General features: G+C 41.2%; 1 protein-coding gene across 1 annotated transcript; it reads right to left on the bottom strand.

The window, feature by feature from the left end:
- Positions 1-795: 795 nt before the first annotated feature.
- Positions 796-17,896, bottom strand: NINJ1 (ninjurin 1). The gene is made up of 4 exons (XM_057381849.1): positions 17,682-17,896; positions 9,517-9,751; positions 4,540-4,701; positions 796-2,347 (listed from the first exon to the last, which is right to left on the bottom strand). Exons 1-3 carry the CDS (start codon positions 17,751-17,753, stop codon positions 4,547-4,549), a joined length of 462 nt encoding a protein of 153 aa, XP_057237832.1. The 5' UTR covers positions 17,754-17,896; the 3' UTR covers positions 796-2,347; positions 4,540-4,546.
- Between the last annotated feature and the right edge of the window lie 3,244 nt (positions 17,897-21,140).

Genomic DNA, 21,140 nt, shown 5'->3' with positions numbered 1-21,140 from the left:
ACCATCCTGGGATCGACCATGGCAGTAGCAGGGGAAGTTACATTCAAAACTAGGCCAAATCATCCCAAGTTTGAAGCCAGCAAACMTCAGCAGAGCCTGGGTATCTGTCTGCATCTGCCCTTGGTCAAAAATTAGAGGATTAGCTAAGTGCCAGAAAGACTTTTCTTCTTGTTTTTATGTCTTGATTAAAAAACCTCAAAGATACAAATCTGGCAATGAAAAATATCTAATACTCATACCTAATGTCTTTTGGAGAGGTTATGTATTTAGGAGAACACAAAGYAACACACACCCAGATCAGGTACAAAGTTTCCTGTACAAAACAGAGGTAGCTGCTCCCAGACAGCCTCTCCAAGCTGAACCACATGTGCAGATGGGCAAATATTCCAGTAGGAGAACAGTGAAAGGCAGCAAAGGTGGTACAGTCAAAAATCTTATTGAAGTTAGTGACCACTGTTGAGCCATAGATGAATGTCAGTCATACCGGAAGGGCTCTGCCTACCGTCACCTATTTCCTCCAAAGGAAAGGTTTTTCAGATTTCCAACACTGCTCTCTGGCCAGGCAATTCACTCCTCTGCAGCACTGAAAGTGTGACAGCCACGAGTGGGTACCAACAGTCCTGCAACAGTTGGTGGTTTGTAAAAAATAAATGCAGGAGGTTTTCCTGTGTGCCTCAGTCAGAACTTGTTCTGAGCTATGTTTAAATTAGTACAGTACACAGAGTTAAACCATTGCCTGCCTGGTTAAATACATTTGACAATGGAAATGAAGAAACTAAAAGACAAATTAGAAAATATAAAAGAATGTTTATTCCATTATTAATCACACACGTTTCTGATTTGTTTTCTGTTAGTAATTCCTACAGAATATTTACATGAAAACCAAGTACATCATTGGGCTTTGGGACATAACCAAAGAGAAATACCAGTAATAAAAACTGTAAATGAGATGAGACACATGAAAGTAAAACACCTATTCTTATGTAGAAAATTCAGATTTTTTGATTGCAGGTATGATACTTTGGAAATAAAATGATTAAAATGTTTTTGTTGAAGAAATTCTTGTAACCTACACCATTACTAGCAATACTGTATTTAGAAAATGCCTAAGTCCCTGAGCCAGCAGGTAAGAGCCTAGAAGATATTTATATCTCTATATATATTTTTAAAACCAAAAAATTTAAAAATTTTTTTTGCTTTTAGCCACAAACTCATAAAAGTAAAAAACTGCAGTAATCAATGATGGAAAGAGAGAGAGGAAAGTAGAGAGAAAAACTTCATTTCGCCACTTGAATTGCTGATAACAGACACTTGGTACCAGTTTAGCAGGTAAAGTTCACCCTGGCTCCTCCAGTTTACCAGATGAGCCCAGAAAAGGTGGCACTTCTAATTGGGTTTCCAGAAATTTGATATAAGAAAGAACCTTTTACAGTGAGGGTGGGGAGGTCCTGGCACAGGGTACCCACAGAAGCTGTGGMTGCCCCTGGATCCCTGGCAGTGYCCAAGGCCAGGCTGGACAGGGCTTGGAGCAGCCTGGGACAGTGGAASGTGCCCCTGCTCATGGCAGGGGTGCAATGAGATGATCYTTAAAGGTGCCTCGAATCCAAACTATTCTATGAATTAAATAAATACATAAAAAGCACAGAATACACAGAATAGCAGTTCATGGTAAGAAACTATTAACAATTAGGTTGTGTCTGTGCATGAAGGACAGGACATTTTAAATGTTCCAAAGAAGAAACAAGACAWATGAGCACCTGTGAACAAAACAGGACAAAAGAATGCTGTTTGTTTCCGTTTGTCTCATCTTTGCTTTAGCTAGAGTGGAAAAAAAGGAAAACCAAGGCACAGCTACCTTTACATGCTGCAAAGGAAGAGCCYTGCTGGGCTACACAGTACATGGGCTTGGTGCCAAGCTGTTAAATAAAGGACAATGTGACTGCCCAAATCGAAGGCCTGATATTTCTTATCACAGTGCAAATGACAAATTGCCACAAAAACCAAAGGCATGTAAAAAGAAAAGTCCTGTGAAGTGCTACCAGGTGATACTTCCTTGTTTCATGAGCTTATGCCACTTCTCTGAAAAAAAATTAAGTTTCTACAGAAATTGAAATGCCTATATTCCAGAAGAACAATGTCCTTGGGGCAAAATCAAATTTTTCTTAGATGCCAAACAGTTTAAATATTAGCACATGGGAAAATTCTAGATATACAAATGTGTTGGTTGTTGGAAATTTGAGAAAGCTGCTTGATGTGTCCAGCTTCTTTAGATTATTTCTCATTCTTCACTGTGTCCAGTGTAACTGGCTCAACTGCAAATGGCATCTAAMATGAATGCTCCAGGTCTCTGAAACACAAAGATATTGAGATTTTAGTCACATGGGAATTACAGTAAACGACATATTCRCTTTAAAGGGGGGTTTTAAGTTTTTTTGTGGAAAAGGGTGCTTAATAGCCAGTAAATGGTGATCATCCACTTCTCTCAGGGTTTTGAGGAGACTGGGACAAGAGACTGAAAACCATTTATTTTTCAAATTACATTCAGTTGACTAGATACTATTAGCAAGGRCAAAGTGTGCAAATGAGCAAATAAGAGCTGTAATGTTCCAAAGCAATACAGAACTTTCACATTTAACAAGTCTGGAGCAAGAAGACAGATTCTGGACACCACATTTGGCTGTTTAATTAGGAAACTGCAGTGTGAGAGCATGGAGGCAGGAGCCCACAGCTGCTGGTTCTGTACCATGTTTACTAAACTTGCTTTATACACGCCCTGGTCTTGCCTCTACCTGAGCTTACATAAACCAGCTGTTTGTCCTTTATTGAGGCACTGAACTATGTTTCATGCTCACATGACCATTACAGAGAAGTTACAGCAGAACTGTTTCTCGTGTAACCCAGCTTTCTAAGAAGGCATTTCACAATCTGGGTCATGACCAAGCCACAAAACCCTTTGGGTCAGAAGCTGATGGAGTGCAGACGGAATCGTAGAGGAGGAGCTCCAACACCAASGCTGCCACCACCACCTCCTTGCTAGCATGTGCCACCAGAGCAAACCAYGGCACAAACCCACTGATATTTCCTTATGCCTATTTCAGATTCTTGGCTCTGCCTCTGTCCCTGCATGTTTCATCCTGCAAAGGCAGCTAGAATTCCAATCACCCTTCATCTGCTCTCTTGGCTTTGCCAGTGTCATTCTGGGGCTCAGTATSGCTTTAACGTGTACTGCTGAAGTCAACATTCTACCTGTATTTCTGAYAATAGCTCAGATAATCTATGTTCTCTTTACAGATGAAATTAAGTATTTACTAGTCTTTTTGCAGTGACTATGGCCAGAAAATGCAATAAAACGATCTTGTTTCACTGCCAGAATTTCAGGGGTTTTGGTTAAAGCAGAAAATTACATCCACACCCTGAGATAAATTAATGTAGTTCTTTATCTTTCTAGCAATTTTTTGCATTGATTTCACCCCAATGCCATTTGCATGGATGATAAACTTTGCTCTGACTCCCACTCTTGTTACAGGTTCCTATTGTGCCATTCATCTACAGATTAATGGTTTAAAGGCCTTGTATCTTCCTTTTCATAGAGAAAGGGTTTCCTCTAGAAGTTTGCACAAAGCAGTAATGATACTTGCACAGGCTGTCTGTGTGGTAGCCAGTGTACCATGGTCTGTCAGCCTAGTAATTTCTTCTTTAGCAGGTATCTGACCCTGTGCTGACCTGAAAGACCAAGAGCCAGAGCAATGTTGGCACACACACAGACTTAGCAGTGCTATTTTAAAGGCAGATGTTGACCATAGTGCTTTTTGAGTCACAAGCCTACAATTTTGGTTTMTCTCCTCCCAAACTGCTATCCTAGCTAGGAAGATACCCAGTTTGATCCCCGTAATTCCTGTATTTATCCTTCTGTGTAAGTAAAGAACAAAGTTGAAAATGCAGGTAGAGCAACAACATTGTTCTAAAGGGCCACATGTGAAGTGATAGTGCTCATCTTTGTGGGCTGAGTCTCCACACAGCAAAGCCCTGTCCTGTGGAGGACAGAAGAGCCACACGATCTGCATAGGAACTGAGAGGCTTCAGCATGTGTGGTGTTGCATGTCAGACTTAGTAGCCCTAGTTACTTGGAAACAGATTGTCTTCAGGGTTAACTAACAGACTGCATGCAGCCCTGCCTTARAAAATGGAGAGGCATCTGAAGAAAGAAAAACACCACTATTTCCATTGTTGTCTTAGCAGTGAGGAAAAGGAGTGGCTAGGCCAGAATAATCCTTATACTTCCTATGCGTGACACATGTAAGGGGCCCCTGGCAGAGTGAGGTGCTGCCATCAACTTTTGAATTCCAAATTTACAAACACACTGTAATAACTTACCAGTTCCCAGCAGCTTCTGCTTTTTCATTCATGTTGAACCCGAGTATTTGCAAGGACTTGAACTGCACAGATAAGGTTGTTGCTGTTTCTAAACTGCCCCAGGGCACCCTTGTGTTTCCGGAYGCCACGCCCTGCTACCTCATGCTGCAGGGACACCACACTCACCTGGTTATTACTGTCTTGATGCTGACTCAGCCACTGGTTTCTGCACTCCAAAAGCAGTGATAAAAATATTCACAACTACTATAATGAATACTAGTCCAGTTGCAAGGTTGTTGAGGAAATTCAGCTTTCCATGTTTTGCAGGATTGTTAAGGTCATATTTTACTTCAAAGAAAAAGGAGAAAAAAAATGTTTAATGATATGTATATTTTAAAATCCAGAATAAAAGGTTTCATACTGATGTAGTTCAAGAATTTATCTTACTCTGAGCTATTTGATTCAGTCATATTTYAAAGGAAAGTCAGATTCTGCAGTGTCAGTAAAAGTGCTAAGGAGAAGCTCTGYAACCACAAGGAGCCTATTAATTAACATAATTAGCCAGTAATTAAAATCTAATCTCTGTGGAGACACATGGCAAGTAACGGATGAACTAACATCACTAGAAATCTTCTGAGTTCTTGATGTTTYGAAGCCTAGCTTTGTTGCAACCTTTAAGCATTTAAAAGTCTTGAATACATGAAGCTGGCAGCCCTGAGAGTGAAGTTAAATTTCCAAGCTAAAATGCTACAACTCTCTTTRCCAGTGCAGGATTTTTCTTGTACTGGTGACCTTTCTCAGCTTGTATTCCCTTGTACTCCCTGCTTTTGCCCTGATTATGTTTTTAGAAAGCAAGGGCACTCTATCTSTTAAACAAAGGGAGATGTCAGAGCAGTGTAGTGGCAGTCCTTTCAACAGAGAGCATCTGCTGTGTAAACATTTTCCTTTACTTCTTGCAGTTGTTTTTTTGGTTGAATTAATGTGAGTGAGGGAGGCTCACACAAGGGAGATAGCATTAATTTAGTGTAAGCTTTGATTCCAGGCCTTGTGATAGCACACAAATTAGTTACATTGGGCATAGGGCTGATATCTTGTTTAGGACAGTGAGAAGTTTGGGGCRCTTGCCTGGCATCATAGAATCATTAAGGCTGAAAAAGACCTCCAAGACCATTAGGTMTAACCTTTGACCAAATGCTATCGTGCCCACTGAAACAMCACATGAAAACCCAAGAGTTTCCTRTTTCTGTTCTCTGGCAGTAAAGGCTCTGCAGCTCAGACCCTTGGCTACATTTCTTTGGTGCTTGTGGAGAAAGCGCTGATGAATTCTGGAGTGTGTTTTGAGAATGGGTTTTGTATGGACTCTTAGTTTTCAAGAGAATAGATCACCGGAGTTGTGTCTGCATGTGCATAACACACGAGAGAAAGTTTATACCTGACGAGTTTTTACAGCAACACAGAGCTCCTTCTGATAGGCACATACATGGACATATAGCCTACAGCTCTACTACACGAGAGAAATCTTGTTATTTGCTTGTAACACAATGTATGTGTAACACACCCTGTTACATACTCCAGAAGTGAACTACAGAACGACTATCCCCTGTTGTTGAAGCGGTTAAGTCACAGTAAACACACTCGTGATGCTGCAATACCAACAGCCAGGCTCACCTGGGGGCCCTAATTAGGARGTCTAATGTGTTTTGGTTTCAAGGAATTCTGGGTGCCTGTTCAAGTCCTGTTTGCTAAAGCAGTGTAGTCAAACATCACATGCCAGGCAAAGCACTGAAGAGGYTGAAGTGTCTGAGAAGCTACTGCACCTGTGTAGGAATGAAATAATTTAAGTTCAGTAKTACTTCAGCTTAAAAATGAGTTTACACATCTGGAAAGCATCTGGAGGCATGTGGATGCTTGCAGTCCAACAGGACCTGGAAGGACTCTAGTACTGGCATGTGAATGAAGAAGAATAAATGAAATAGCACAACTAATTTGGAAATATGGAGTACGAGCATTTGTGACGGTTGGTTTAAAAAGGAAGGCAACAATGGCCTAACTTGTTACAAGAGTTAAAAGAAATCATGCTGAAAGACAAACTGACATTTTTAGAGCTGACCCTTTGTGTAAAGGAGGCTCAAAGAAGACAAGTAAGTAAWACTTGTCAGTTTAGGAAGAGCTCTAAATTTTGAAGTAATCTATCTTTGTAATTACAGTACTTAAGATGAGGATGTTTGTGAAAACGTTCTTAAGAACAGTTATTCTTTAAGTATTTTATTATAGTGGATTACTATAATTTTATGCCACTGAAACTATTTAAAGACATTCTTTGCTTTTCTTCCAAAAAGTTAAGGTTATCAAATCACTTGGAAGGACAAGTTTGCTGAACATTTCTCACATTGTTTTTRTGAAAAGCTCTTTTGAAGAAGGAGAAGCTTTTAATACCTAGTAGAAACTGTGAGAGCTGGTAGCTCCCAGGATGAAGCCCTGACTCAAGGAAAGAAACTGGATGGTGGCACAAGCTTTTATTTGGTCTTGTGAGARCTTGTAGAGACAGAATTTCATAGCTGGACAAAAACAAACTATTCCTGCAAGCCAAAACTATCAAACATACACTGTGAAAAGCTAGTTCTTGCTTTGATGGCTGTATCTTCATAACTTCATGTCCTATTGCCTGTCTTCTTCCCATCTCTTGACCTCAGCAGGACAGCATTGCTCCAACAGTGTGTCACCATAAGCCAAGGGCTCTGCCACCCTCAATGTGACCAAGATAAAACTGACAGCAATTTAAACCGTTTCAGCCATGTCTTGCAGAAACAAGGATTAAAAACCAGTATCTGAGCATACATTGAGAAATTATTGCCCAACAGAAAGACAGGAAGCTTGTTTACAGTCTCAGRGCCTGCTGAAACAATCAGGGAGATGCCTTCAACTGAGGAACATAGAATTATTTTGCTGATTTTTCCACTACTCTCTTCCCACACCCAGCATCAACATATGGTTTTTTCCTAGTCCCTTTCTGCAATCTCTTCTGAGCCAAGACCYGGATTCTGCTCTTGTACCAACTTTACCAAATGCAGAAACAGCTGTATTCCATCTCTTTYGTAAAAAAGAAAAAAAGCTATGTCAACTGCATATCGATTTTAAAAGCCATRTATATCCTGGATCCCTAGGAACTTCTTCCTTGAACAGAATGTTGTTTTTTCAGCTGTGAYAAAAGGGCAGAATACTGAAAGATTGAGAGGGATGCCAAAGGTGCCAATCATAACTCAGTAAATGCCTGTGTGAACTCTGCCTTCTCATCCACATTAGGCCCAAGCTCAGTTATCTCACTAAAGTAAAGGGCAAGAGTTGAAAAATGTTATTAGAATAAATGATGACATATCAATAGCAGAAGTGATCCACAGCTCTTTCCTACCAGTGGAAGTGTCATTTATTCCTGTGAATAATGGGGTTCAACATTTCCTCCGATTTCTACTAGTATCTCTGATTCTCCAAAATGATAGTCTAGGGCTGCTGCTAATTTATGTTGCAGGTTTTCAGCAATTCTGCAAAGTGCCACTGGATTATTTCTGCATTTTGCCTCACAAMAGCACAGGGGAAAATACCACAGTAGATTAAGATAGCAAAGAGCGTTACTGAAGGCTTATTTAAAGTCAAAATAGAAACCCCAGATTTCCAGAATAGTGATGTCTCTCCCCTCTCTGTGGTGTTTCAGTCAGGCTTTTTTGAGCAATTCATGCYCACTTAGCAATGACAATGTTCTACAAGTAAGTCTGGTTCTACAGCTACTTAGAGCAATATTCGGCCTTACAGAGTAAGGCAGAGGGTATAGAATGTAAATGTACTATTAATTTAGCAATGCTACCTTAAAATACCTATTTTTTAGTGATAAATACCAAGTCCCGTRTCTCAGTGTTGTACTTATTAACATTCAATGTCTCTTTTTGAGAACAGCATAATCACTGCATTGAACTTGCAGGAGTGTTAAGGTCTGTAATTCAACAAACAAGACAGAAAGKGGAGAAGGGAACTAATTCTACAGCTGCCTCATTAAATGTGTCCAAAGCACACACTAACACAACTCCTATTTGAACTCATTCTCTGAAGTGATTTCTAGCATATGTTAAAGGTATTCCATCAATGTTCTTGGCCAGAAAGTAGAAAAGGTTTCCTTAGCAATAGGCAGAATTCAGTATGATCAACCTGCAGTTCCAAGATGCTACTCAGAATGTATTTTACTATCACATGTCACTTCAAGTTTTGGACTGAAGTCATGTGGGTAACAGGTGAGATACACTCTTAGGAGGAAACGTTGCTTCAAGGAATCTTGCTTTTTAAATTTAATTTCAGTTCAACATGGATTTGAAAATTAACAATACCAAGTATATTTATACCATTTCCCACCCAGAGATTTGGGATCTCCAGGTGGAGAATGGTAGATGCAGTTTGATTGCAACACAGTCAAGCTGAAGAAAACATGCCACACCAACATGAAGATGGACACTTTGACTTTCACTTCTCTTTTGGAGTTCTGCATTTACAATTCTTATATCTTTCTTATATGACTGATATGCAAGAGAAACATTTCAGTCACAAGATGAAGTAAGAGGTCTTGCCAAAAACAGTATTATGAAACTGGATAGACTGCATTATCCTATCTGGCCTACTGATATTTCTTTTATATTTCATTATTTTCCTTCCTYCTCAGGCTTTCTGAAGAGAAAAACATTCATAGTCTAGGCAAATGAGTAGGAGGAAGTTGATAAAAATTGAAGATTTCACATAAAGCTGCCCTTCCTCCCTTTGTTGCAGTATTTCCATGGTTTCAAGAGAAAATCTGTATTTTTGGATATTAGGAAACATTTCTTCACTGAAAGGGTTGTCAAGAATTGGAACAGGCTGCCCAGGAAAGTGGTTGAGCCCCCATCCCTGGAGGTAATTAAAAGATATGTAGTTGTTGTAAAAGACATGTTTATGTACATGGTTTAGTGTGAACATGGCAGTGCTGGGTTAACTTTTGGACTAGATGATCTTAGGGGTCTTTTCCAACCTAAATGATTCTATGATTTGCAATTGGTTCTGAGGTAAAGGCTTTTTAAAAGCARATGGTGTATCTATATACTATCATACAAGCTGTGTCCTGTAAGAAAAATACATGTTGCTACCTACCAAGGAATATCAGGAGCACTCCTACCATAACTTGCAGGGTGAGTGACAGACTGATAAGAATGATCAGCGGGATGTAGAAGGAAAAAGAAGGCCCTTGYTCCATCACGGCTTTGAGCTGGGACGCGTTGGCCATCAGCAGGGCGATGTCCAGCATGCTCTCGGCRGCGCTCTTCTTGTTGGCGTAGTGGTTGATGTTGATGGGTCGGTTCCTTTGGAACCACGGTGATGTTCTGTGCTGAAGTCAGCAGAGAGGAAAACGGTTATTGACATCTCTTTTAATTGGTGGTGASTGAGAGATCACTCAGCCCATCAACTGATTTCTGTAATCACATGGGCAGAGCTGCAGCAGTACTGAGATAATCTGGGCAGCCCTCCCACAGTTACTCCCAACCTCCAGACAGGAGAGCAGAAAACAGTGCCTGCTGTATKGCCCTCTGGCACTTTTGCCAGCTTGCCTGTTTCTACCATGGGAAAAGGAAAGACTAGGAAAGCTGAAAAGCTTGCACTGAAAGCAGACAGGGAAAAACCACTATAACACAATCCAGCAAATAACAGGTTGTTGTGACAAATTTACTCCCGAAGATATGCTTAAAAATACAGATAATTATTAAATTAGTTTTCTCTCATCACACATCTAAAAAGTTACTTTACTATTCATGARTCTTATTTTAAGGATTGATGTGAACCTGGTCACTGTATGAGCTTTGCTTACCCTCCTTTCCCTGCTACTCCTTCCTCCACCATGCCACTGTCCAGGGCCATGCATACACCCACATCCAGATGTTTTTCCACTTAACTATCATATGATCTGTTGTTGCCAAGAACTGCCCAGTTACAAGAGAATCTTTTGTTTTCCATTTTCACATCAGCTGTTTTTGGTTTGGGATTGTTTTTTTGTTTGGGTTTTTAACTTTTTTTTTTAATTAAAAAAACAGGAAAATAAAAAAACCCAGGAAAATAAAAACCAACTGCAGGGCAAACCCAGAGCTAGTTAATCCAACAGGATGAGCATATGAGTGTTTCCTGGTCATGATTCATGTGACCCGACCTGAAAACTGATGCTTATCTCCCCAGGGTGCCTAGTTCTCCATGGATTAGATGCACCTTAGGGTMACTAAGTTAGACTTAGCCGCCCAGCTCCACAAGGAAGGAAGTGTAGGTGATCCTCTATCCTGCTGCCTCTGAATAGGTTAGGAATTTAATTCTTGCTGCTYTTACTTTTAGGCTTTATTTTCAAAAATAATAGACAAATATATGAAGAGTCAGCTTATCCTAGCTGGCTTCTTTAAACCTCCTTCTCAGAGGCCTTTTTACTGCYCAAATATGTTCCTGCTTGCCAGAAAATTCTGTGAAGAAGCATGGCTTCACAGGTCAGTTCACAAGCTTTTTTTTCTGCCAAGAAAAGCAGTCATGTAATAGCAGCTCCACTCAGCTTCTTCATGAGAGCAAGCTCTTGGGAAGAAAATGGCTCTGAGTCGGATGCTGACCTTCAGTCAGGAAGAACTTGATATTTGGTTTTGTCTAAATCCCATGATCAAAAAACATACTCTGAATGGAGAATTTATCCCACACTTGTTACCTTTCTTCTCAAARAGAGCTTCCTATTTTCACCCCCCTGCCCCATTACACTACAACATTTGGATACTTCAGGAAAAACACTGCAACTCCTGCATACCATCCACCAGAAGCACTAAACCAGGAGCAGATGTTCATGTTTCCCTTACGAAAGGAAAGCAGCACTGAATATTTGCTGGCAGTACTCAGCAGAAAATCCAGACTAACATTTTTCACTGTTCATTGTGCAGTAAAAAGCCAAACACTCTTGGCTATCTGAGGCACCAATGGAATAGGAGATGGGGAACTATGCATGAAATAGTGAATTCCATTTCTCAGCAGGAATKAAAAGAAATTGTTCTCAGCACATAGTAGAAGTAATTTCTACTTTGTTGCAAGCTCATAACAGCAGATCTTCTTCCTATGTTAAGGAGCTAATTAACCTCTTCTTGCCACAAATACTGACTTTGAAATATCTACCAGGGTAGCTGCAAGTCAGTTCTTAATTCTGATGGGAGGGGACTGCAGTGAAAACATGACAACTGATTTCTTTGTCTTCACTCTGTGTTGGAGTGTGAACATGTTTGGCTTTTTTTAAAAACTACACAAAAGAGTAAACAGCATGGGCAAYGTTTTCCTTTCAGGTACATCTGTGACTCCATGATGGAAGACAGTTCACGATCTTTTCCCTGGGGAAATGCACTGCTGCACTTTCAGGACCTTGCTGTTTGCTAATTTTCTGTATGGCAGAAATAGYAGACTCTGGCATTTGAACTCTGGGGCAAGCAAAGAGCCTGAGTSACTTCTGGACTCCAATAAATGGAGACTTCAAAATAGGGAGCTGCTAAGGAAAACTACGACAAAACTTCATTCCTGGAATGACAACTCAGCTATTAACTGTGTTTAGTTTTCCAAAACGTGGCATTTTACTCAGTTAAGAGGCTTTCAGCTACCATTCCTGAAAGCAGACCAGTTCAATACTGGAACTAGGCATATGGAGAACTCTAATGTCAGAGCTTTTCCTCAGCCTTTTCCTCTTGCCTTYACCAGGAACAATGAGCTGTAAACATGAAAACCCCAGAAACATGCACTTCCTGTCTCCTGACTGATGYTGGGAAACCATAAAACAAAACAATAAAAAAAGCAAATTAGCCTTTTCTTCTGGGAGCAAGCTGAAGGCCGGGAGTATTGAAACTGATGCAGTCAGTATTACATGGACACTTTTTAAGATCAGACAGTGTTACACAGAAATATACAGAGAGGCAATGAAAGAAGAGATGCTGCCTTGACCTCAGGAGAGTGACAGTTGTATACAACAGAAATTATAGCAGAACTTCATTATGTGACTTTATGGTTTCAGGGAGATTCCAAGCATGTAGCAACATGTGTAGCCCACAGCACCAAACAACACTCACAGTACCATGCTCACCTGCAGGGCTGCAGAGAGGGAAAGTGCAATGTCTGGAGATTGTCTAGGATGCAGGTAAAGTAAGGCTTTTCCTGCAGGTGTCACTTGGCAAAAGAGCAGTATGCATTCCATACAACCCACTTCAGTCTCAGTGTAACCAAAACACCTTGTCACACACATTCAATATTCAAATTASTTGGTAGAGACAAGCTAAGCCCTTGTGTTGGTATCTCCAAAGGAGTTTGAACAAATCAGCACATGCGTATTCACAAGTGTCTAAGAGCCAGGTGCAGCTGGGACTGCATTCCCTGCACTATTSCCTGCCTGCCTACAGGTTCCCAGTGCTGCAAAGCTTCAGCCTCTCAGCACAACAATCAGCCCTGCTGGTCTATGCACAGCTAGATAATGGACAGGAGTGAAAAGCCTCTCCCTCCTCCTCTATCTGTAACTGGAAGAATCCCATGGAAGAGCTTATTTTCACAGGGACATGGTGGTGACCCCACAGACAGTACCCTGTGAGGGTCTCTTCACAGAAACAGGGTCTGTTTGCTTGCCMAGAGCGTTGCACTCTGCAAGGAGAACGCTACAATTACATGTCATAAACTGTCATTCTTTTGGTTCTGTAAGACCAAACCTYCACTCCAAGATTGCATCATATTGGTTTACAGTCTCCCAGTATTGGTACAGACTTTGCCACTACTTTGCGTCACTCCCCATTTCAGTGGTACACCCAGGAGAACTGAGTCCCTTTGAAATACACAAAGGATTTATTCATTACATTTACTAGAAAACAAATAGAAGCAGCTCTGGGATAAATGTCCTTAGGCGCTGAGTTTCATGAATCACAGCTAAGCCTCACCTGGTGATTCAACAGGAAGGAAACTGCACTGAAAATGGAAATATTTGAAAAATGAACAATAAAGTATCTTTGCTAAATACAGTAACTTGTTATAGTAAGGATTACAGCAGTTTTCTTTCTATTTGSGAGTTAGTTATTAATGCAATTCTGTGGGTCACGAGCCTTGATTCAAAACGAGACTGGACCAGAATGACCTCTGGGTTTGTAAGGCYATAGAGCAAGCTTCATGAAAAATCTCATATTCAGGAGTAAATCTGAATTMTAAAACAATGGAAACTAGCAACATAATAATGAGGTTGTGCAGAACTAAAGCTGAACCACACTGAACTTACAGTGGGGCTGCTCTTTACTGTGTTCTGCAACAGTCTTCCCAATCAGAACTGTTAAAAAGATGCTAAAAAGCAATTTTGTTTAAAAAGTAATTTGCTAAGGTTCTGAAGTATTAATCTTTCAGAAAAAAATGCCATATGGCTGATTTTCCCAGAACTTTGAGGGGAAACATAATGTTTTTAAAAAATTCCAGTTAAATCAAAAAAGAGGCAGATAAGACAKAAAAGGAATAATACAGGACTAAATTAGAACACAATTTCAGAACTTTTTTTTTCCTAAGACCACACCTACAGTAAGAGGATTCAACTAGCAACTTTATACTCGTATTTAATAATCCTTATAGTYGTGGAATTTCTGTCCACATCTCCATCACCTACACACTTAAATTGCAAAGGGTGAGATATATGGCCACTCTGAAGTCAGATTTCCCCTCCACCTCAGAGATAATCTAAAAAAACCCCACGTAAAATATTCTACAAGGAAAGAAATATTCTTCCAACAAAAATATTTAAGCTATATTGGTCACGTAATGAATGATTACAGAACTACAGAATAGGCTGAACTGAAAGAAACACACAGTGACCATGGAGTCCCACCCCTCGCCCTGCCCAGAGCCCCCCAACAACCCCATCATKTGYATYCCTGGCAGCACTGTCCAAAAGCTCCTGGAGCTCYGGCAGYSTCRGGGCYRGGACYRTTCCCTGGRGAGCCTGGGCAGTGCCAGCACCCTCTGGGGSAAGAACTGATCTCCACCCTAACCTTCCCTGGACACAACTGCAGGCCATTCCCTCAGATTCTGTCAGAGCTCACCATGATCACCAGGATCAGAGAGATAGTGCCTGCCCTCCTSTCCCTCACAAGGAAGCAGCTGACCCCCATGAGTCTCCCCTCAGTCTCTGCCAGCTGAACAGAACAAGTGCCCTCAGCTACTCCTGACTTCCCCTCCAGGCCCTTCACCATCCTCATGGTCTCCTTGGGATGCTCTCTAATAGATCCTTTGTACACCTCCTCAGAAGATATTTTGTGGTTTTCCCTTCAGTAAAACATTAGATCACTTGTTCATCTGAGCTCTGACTTAAGAGTGGAAAAGCCCCTATCACTGACTCTGGAATGAGTCATCAGTTTAATTTCCTAGGGAAATTTCATTTTGAGGAAAGGGGGGAGATGTCCATCCAAGTACCAACGCAGAGCAGCACTAACTGGTGCTACATCTGGAGATGGTGTGGTTGCAAGTAAATACAAAAAAAAAAAAAAAAGAAAAGAAAAAAGGGAAAACCTCAGCATCTGCTCATATTTCGTAGACATCATGATTTTCTAGCAGCTTTAAAACCCTGTGTTTAACAAGGATCACTTTCTATACAAACAGAAAATGCAAATATGACTACATTATGAAAAAAAAGGGCAATTCTGTTGACTTCTAAGAGCTAAAAAACTWAATATTAAAAAAGGGGAAAGTACAGTCTGCTGAGAACAGAGCACTGCTTTCCTAAAGTTGTACTTGTTCCAGGATACTCCAGTTAGAATATTTCTACTCATTACCTTACTTAAAAATAACCAGCACACCTCATTACTAACTTCACGAAATGAAGTAACCTAAACTTACCCACACAGCTATTTAAACAGAAGTTTGCTCCTGTATAATTTTTTTCTGCCTTGCATTATTACGAGTCATTCCAGTCATTTGGTTTTACAACACTATTTCTCACAGCTGGGCTGTAGACTATGTTTTTTGTGGTTAAAACACTGTTTACTTTAGTTATTTAAAAAAACAGGCCAACAAAAACTTATCACCAATAGTATCAATATTTGGAGCACAGKGAATACTCCAAACTCAATATGAGTGATGTTTTATAACATAYCATTTCAGGCTATATGCAGAAAAAYARTTTCAAGTTCCTACAGGCTGATTACTTGCAGTATGATGCCATGAAACTGCCATGTTCCAAATTACTTAGATGTTCCAAATTGCTTCTCAATTAATATACAGATTTAAATACATTTTTAGGAATAACATGATTAAACCATTCGTTTCTACTATCCAGTTCTTGTTCACCATTTTCATAGCTCCTCTTTAACCAACACTCCTTTCACCAAACACGTCCTGTTATTTTGGAAACACTTAACTAGAGCTTACAACACAGTGGACAGGAGAGCGCTTCAATATGGACCATGAACAAGGAAAGCAACAAGACGGATGAAAAAGTTACAATCTGTATTTGTATGAACAGATCCTTTGAAGAAGAGATAGTTCCACCAGGTGTAATTACTACACACATTAGTCAGTGAGGTGTGCCACACCAGCCCAGTTCTAGAAGCAAGGAATTTCTTGCTTCTAAAAGCTTGAGAGCTGCTAAAAAATGTATCCAARTTGGTGGAGTAAAAATAAACCACATCAAACCATTGTGTGACCACTTGTTCAGAACTACAGAGAGCGTAACTGGTCTTTTTTRAATTTGCATGCTTTGATAGCTTTGAAGGTAACACAACTACACCTGCCTTTCATATCAGCTCTTCTGAATGAGAAGGTAGTGGTCTGCCTCCCCATACAGATGAGAAGATGTGCAAGAGTCTGTCTTGAGCAGAGGACAGGGGCTGGGGTGCGCAGAAACAAAACCAGGGTGGCCCATGCCTGTGAACGTTCRTAAAAGCAGACACATTTTTGACTCCAATAAGGAATATTTAGGGACCTGCGGATGGTCTCTCCAGGKGGCTGCTGAGCTGAGGTGTTCTTTTGCATGAATTGTGAACACTGGCAGATTTTTAAAGGTATCTTCTATCCAGAGATTGGTTTGCAAAAAATCTGTCTCCATATGTTTCACCTTACATATACTTGGTGTGCTTGTGTGCGAGAAAATGAAAAAAAGCATCTATGAAGTCCCCTGAAGTGCCATTGTATACATTTAAAACAATATAACAGGATGTCTCAATGCTTATTCTTTATATGGCACTCACAGAGAACTTGAGTCTCAACGAGAAAGATACAACAAAATGAGAATTGCTTGCAAATGAAGTAAAACAGGAAAGTTGATGAAAAATTCTTGGATCAGATCATATTGGGAAAAATAAACCCCATCATATTGGGGGAAAAAAAACCATCAAGATCACAATCACAAAGCTGTGTCAAGAAAATGAGAGAACTACTGAGAAGTCAGAGGTTTAGAGGAAACCACTCCAGACCACAAGTTTCACCTGCCTCRATTCACTTTAGGTAGGATTTCCAGAATTTATGAAAACCAGATTTTCATTTTTCTTGGTTTGATATTCATGACTCCAAGGGTTTGTCAGRAAGGGAGGGATGGAAGAAGGACAGATGTGCTACACAATCAGCCCAGTCTGTCTGTAACCAGAAAGTTTTACCGGTGACACAGAAGACGGTTTAGTACAACAGTTTCTATGTGACTGAGACTTAGGCTCTTAGGAATAAGAGCTGCCTTTAGAGTTCAGTCCTTTCCAAAACAMGATAAAAAGACACTCTTTTACCAGTCTGTTTTTTCAGATAAGTAGCATGCTCAGCGAACATCCTTCATACTTAAACAGAATAGTTGATGCATACTTTCCAGTGAGGATCTCTGGTCATGTTTTGAATACACGGAGTAGGAAAAAGTTGGGAATTCTTGTTTTTATTTRGATTACTGCATGGAAAATTAACCACACAGACCCAACGCCGTCAGTAATTCCTCCTACTTYTGTCATCGCTTATTCTGCGTGGATATGCTCTCCCAAGTCACCTGGATGGACAAAGCCCTGCAGGTGCGGCGGGCTGTGGGCGGGCAGGGCCCTGGTGACAGGTGTCACCTGGAGCCAGGGGCCCGGCCTGCCAGGGATGCTCYGCTCCGCCCGTGTGGCGGGACCCGTGCCGCGGCTCCCTACASAAACAGCGCGGAATCCATGGAAGACGGGTAAAAACTCAGCTATAACCGAGAAGCACCGACCATCRGGGCGCGGCCGCAGACCGCCCGCACATCGCAGAGCTCCCCCGCCAGCGGCCCCGCCAAGGCCCGGCCCGGCCCTCACCCGCTCCTCGGCCGCCGCCTCCGCGCCCTCCGCCTGCCCGTTGAGCTCGTGGGTCTCGCTGCCGGAGTCCATCGCGGCTGCCGCGGGTTCCTCCTGTCCCGGACCGGCCGGGGCCGCGGAGGGGAAAGGTCTCCGCGAAGCAGCGACTCCCGCAGCTGGCCCGGCCTCCCCGCGCAGCGCCCCGGGGACGCTCCCGCCGCCGGGGCCGCCTTTCCCCCGCTCTTCCTCCGCCTCCTTCCCCTCCTCTCCCCGCTCTTCCACCTCCTCCCTCCCACCCTCTCTGCCGGCGGGCGGAGGTTTCCGCGCCGGGCTCGACGCTCGCCCTGCGGCCCCTTGTGGGTGCAGGAGCTGCAGCCGCAGCGGAGCCCGGCCCACACCGGCACCGAGCGAAACCCAGCCAGTCGGGCTGAGCCCCAATTCCCAGTGTTGGCCAAGAATCACATCGCGTGTTATTCGGATATGTAGGGAATTGTTAGTGCATTCAGATGGTTCGTTTCAGAAATCTCTGTCTTGACAAAGTGGAAGGGTAGAGTTTGATTTTTAAGAGCCCTCTGATCAGTATTTTTAGGGTTTCAGTGTCATTATCCTTTTTTTCCTCATCCTATACATTTTTGTCTCCCTATGCTTATTTTCTCTCCAGCACTGAGGAAGCACATAGACATATGACATAGACATATGACATATAACAGAGCACGTATGACAAAGAGCAAGTACAAAAACAACATACGGGTTTGATGATGCTGGGACATCAGAGGAATTCATAAATGCGTAGAAACAACTGCCAGCAAGAGCAGAAATGTGAACAATAAGTAATTGGGTTTTATGTGACCACATGTGATCTATTAAAGCCTGAACTGCTCATCTGCACTGAAAATGTTCCTGAGTAGCTGTTAACCGAGCCACTTTCTATGTGAAGAGTCCAAATGTGTATTCCCCAAGGGAAACACCTTCAAAATCCACTATGTTAGGAATTGCTTTTCTTGTCCTCTAAAGAGAATTAAAGGATATTCTAATTACAGAATGCAAGCAAACATGTAGAATATAAACAAGCATACAGAATGTATATATATGTAAATATAATTTGATTTTTTTTAATAGTAAAAAATTGAAAGTGTAGGCTGAGGTTTAAGGACTGTCACCCATGAAGTAAAAATCTCCCCCATACACCATATCCCTGCACCTTTACCCATGCAGCAGTTGAGCTCACCTCTCTAATATGCAATAACTTCTGAGCAGGTAGGAGAGGGGAATTGTGGCAGCCACCTTAAAATTTTATGTGTCTCTGACTGTTTAGTCCTTTGGAATTTCTCCACTGGGATTTGATGGAAATTCATATTCACCTCAGCTTTACACTGCACTGACTTCTCATAGCCGACTTCTGTTTGGGAGTTCACAGTGATTTTTTGTTAAAGCAGGCTTAATTGGCAACTGAATCCRTTTTTGGAGTCTGCATGAAAGCATATGGACAATCACATGTGGCAAGGTAGAAATTAAGCACATGTTTGGCTTTTATTTTTCATGCTAAAGATTGCTGAAGATTTCATTTCACTGTTCTCCACACTGTGCTGATCATAAATGTTCATCACACAAAACTCCTTTGACACAATGTACACTCGCAAGTCACTGCCTTCACAAATGACACAGTCAACATTTATTTAWTTAGACTTTACAGGAAATCCTCATCTATGTTGATTCCTTGGCTGCCTCTTTAGTGTGGTGGGCTAGGAAACAGTAATTTAGAAAGAGAAATTAAGTTTGTTATAGTCCATAGAAAATGGAACAGACGATGTATTACAAGAGCAAAGATATATGTGTATGCATATAAACCACACTGTTGTCAGTTCTTAACAAGTCCAAGGCTTAAAAAAGCACATTGCTTTCCTTAATTTTTGAGTTTGTGGTAGCTAAACTTCAGTTATATGCTCAGCTAGGCCAGTCTTTATCAGATATGTAGCCTGTTCATTTAACAGATATTAAATATTCATGGACCATAATTGTTGCTGCATTTGGATCCCAAGACACCCTGGTCAGAGCCCTCTCTGGTTGCAAGCATCCAGTGACATTTTCAGAGATACTGCTATATCTTTAATGACCCYTTTTTCATCTTCTGTACCTCCTTGCAAATGCATTTTGAGAAACTTGTTTGGTAGTTGTGAAAGTTTGCTGTGCTCTAGTGAAATTATTCTGCCCTTCGTCCTAGAAATGTGAGATCTGCTCTTTGTACATGACACTGATGGTGCTGAGTGATTCCTCCTGTGTGCTAACTCACCTTTTGCTGCACAATCACATGCCAAAGAGACCTGTGAGTAGGACCTGTTGTTAATCCTATGGGAAATGAGTGTAATTTCAGTGGAACTGGTAAACAACTTCATTTGTGTTAGTGAAACATACAGTCTGACACTGTCAGTTCTCTGTTGAAACTTTGCATTTGTCAGTTTAGTATAATGTTTTTAACAGTGAAATTTCCTTTTACCCAGCCTTTGARTTAGTTCTGTGGGTTGAATCTGGAAAAAAAAAATTTTTTGCAGCTCATGAACAAGACCCTGCACTCCCTACAGGGAAATTGATTCAGACGCMAAGTGTGGTAAGAGAAAGGCAGACTGGTGATGTGATCAGTCTGCAGCCATGGAAGGAAGCAACAAGACAACACTCTGTGGTAGGTAGGTCTTGTTTGCGTGTGAATTACAAAAAGAGAGCCTGCAAGTGCTGTCACAGGAATCTGAGTTAGGAGTTTTGCTGAGTGTTTTGCAGACCAGATATTGGAGGGAACAGAGACAATACTTGGGACCACTGTCAGAACAGCCATTGAAATCTGGATGGAAATATTGAAAACAACAAAAACCCCACTGCTCTGCATCTTTGCATCTTAGCTGTGTAAGGAATGTCCAGTCTCTATTAGACTGTCAAGCAGTTAATAATTAATAACCATTATAACAATTTTATATTTTTTTCCTCAAAATCACTGTGATGACTATGTGATCATAGTCATGATCAGGCACAGGATGATCCTAAGACTCTGCTGAAACTCAACTAGAAAGGATAACACTTTGCTTTTCACAAAAAGGTTAAGAGTTTTTTGCTTTAACTTGGTTTTTGGGAGGGATTTTCATTTTATYTTGCTAGGGATTAGTTTTCTCTGGCCGTATACTATTTAGGTGGCCAAAGAGTCAATCGGAAGAAACTCAAAATAAAAAGTATATGGTACTCCCTGGCATTTGTAGCCACCATAAAAGCAAGATATGGTTCAAACTGGTACTTCTGAACTAGAGTACAAGTCTAAGTAAAGAGATTGGTACGATCTTCCTGTGGGAAAACGGATCAGTCATTCAAAAGCATAGAAGTGAGGGAACTAAGAAGAAGAGTGCTGATGATGAAAAATGAGACTGCTTGAGGTRTTTAATATGGATATAGAGGTTGTAATTCCCAGACTAGTATTTTGCGTCACCTTTTATAATCTCC

The sequence above is a fragment of the Malurus melanocephalus genome, unplaced genomic scaffold (genome assembly GCF_030028575.1).
Source record: "Malurus melanocephalus ecotype Western Australia unplaced genomic scaffold, MMel_1.1 scaffold_534, whole genome shotgun sequence".
Classification (NCBI taxonomy): domain Eukaryota; kingdom Metazoa; phylum Chordata; class Aves; order Passeriformes; family Maluridae; genus Malurus; species Malurus melanocephalus.
This window is presented reverse-complemented; position numbering and strand designations above follow the sequence as displayed.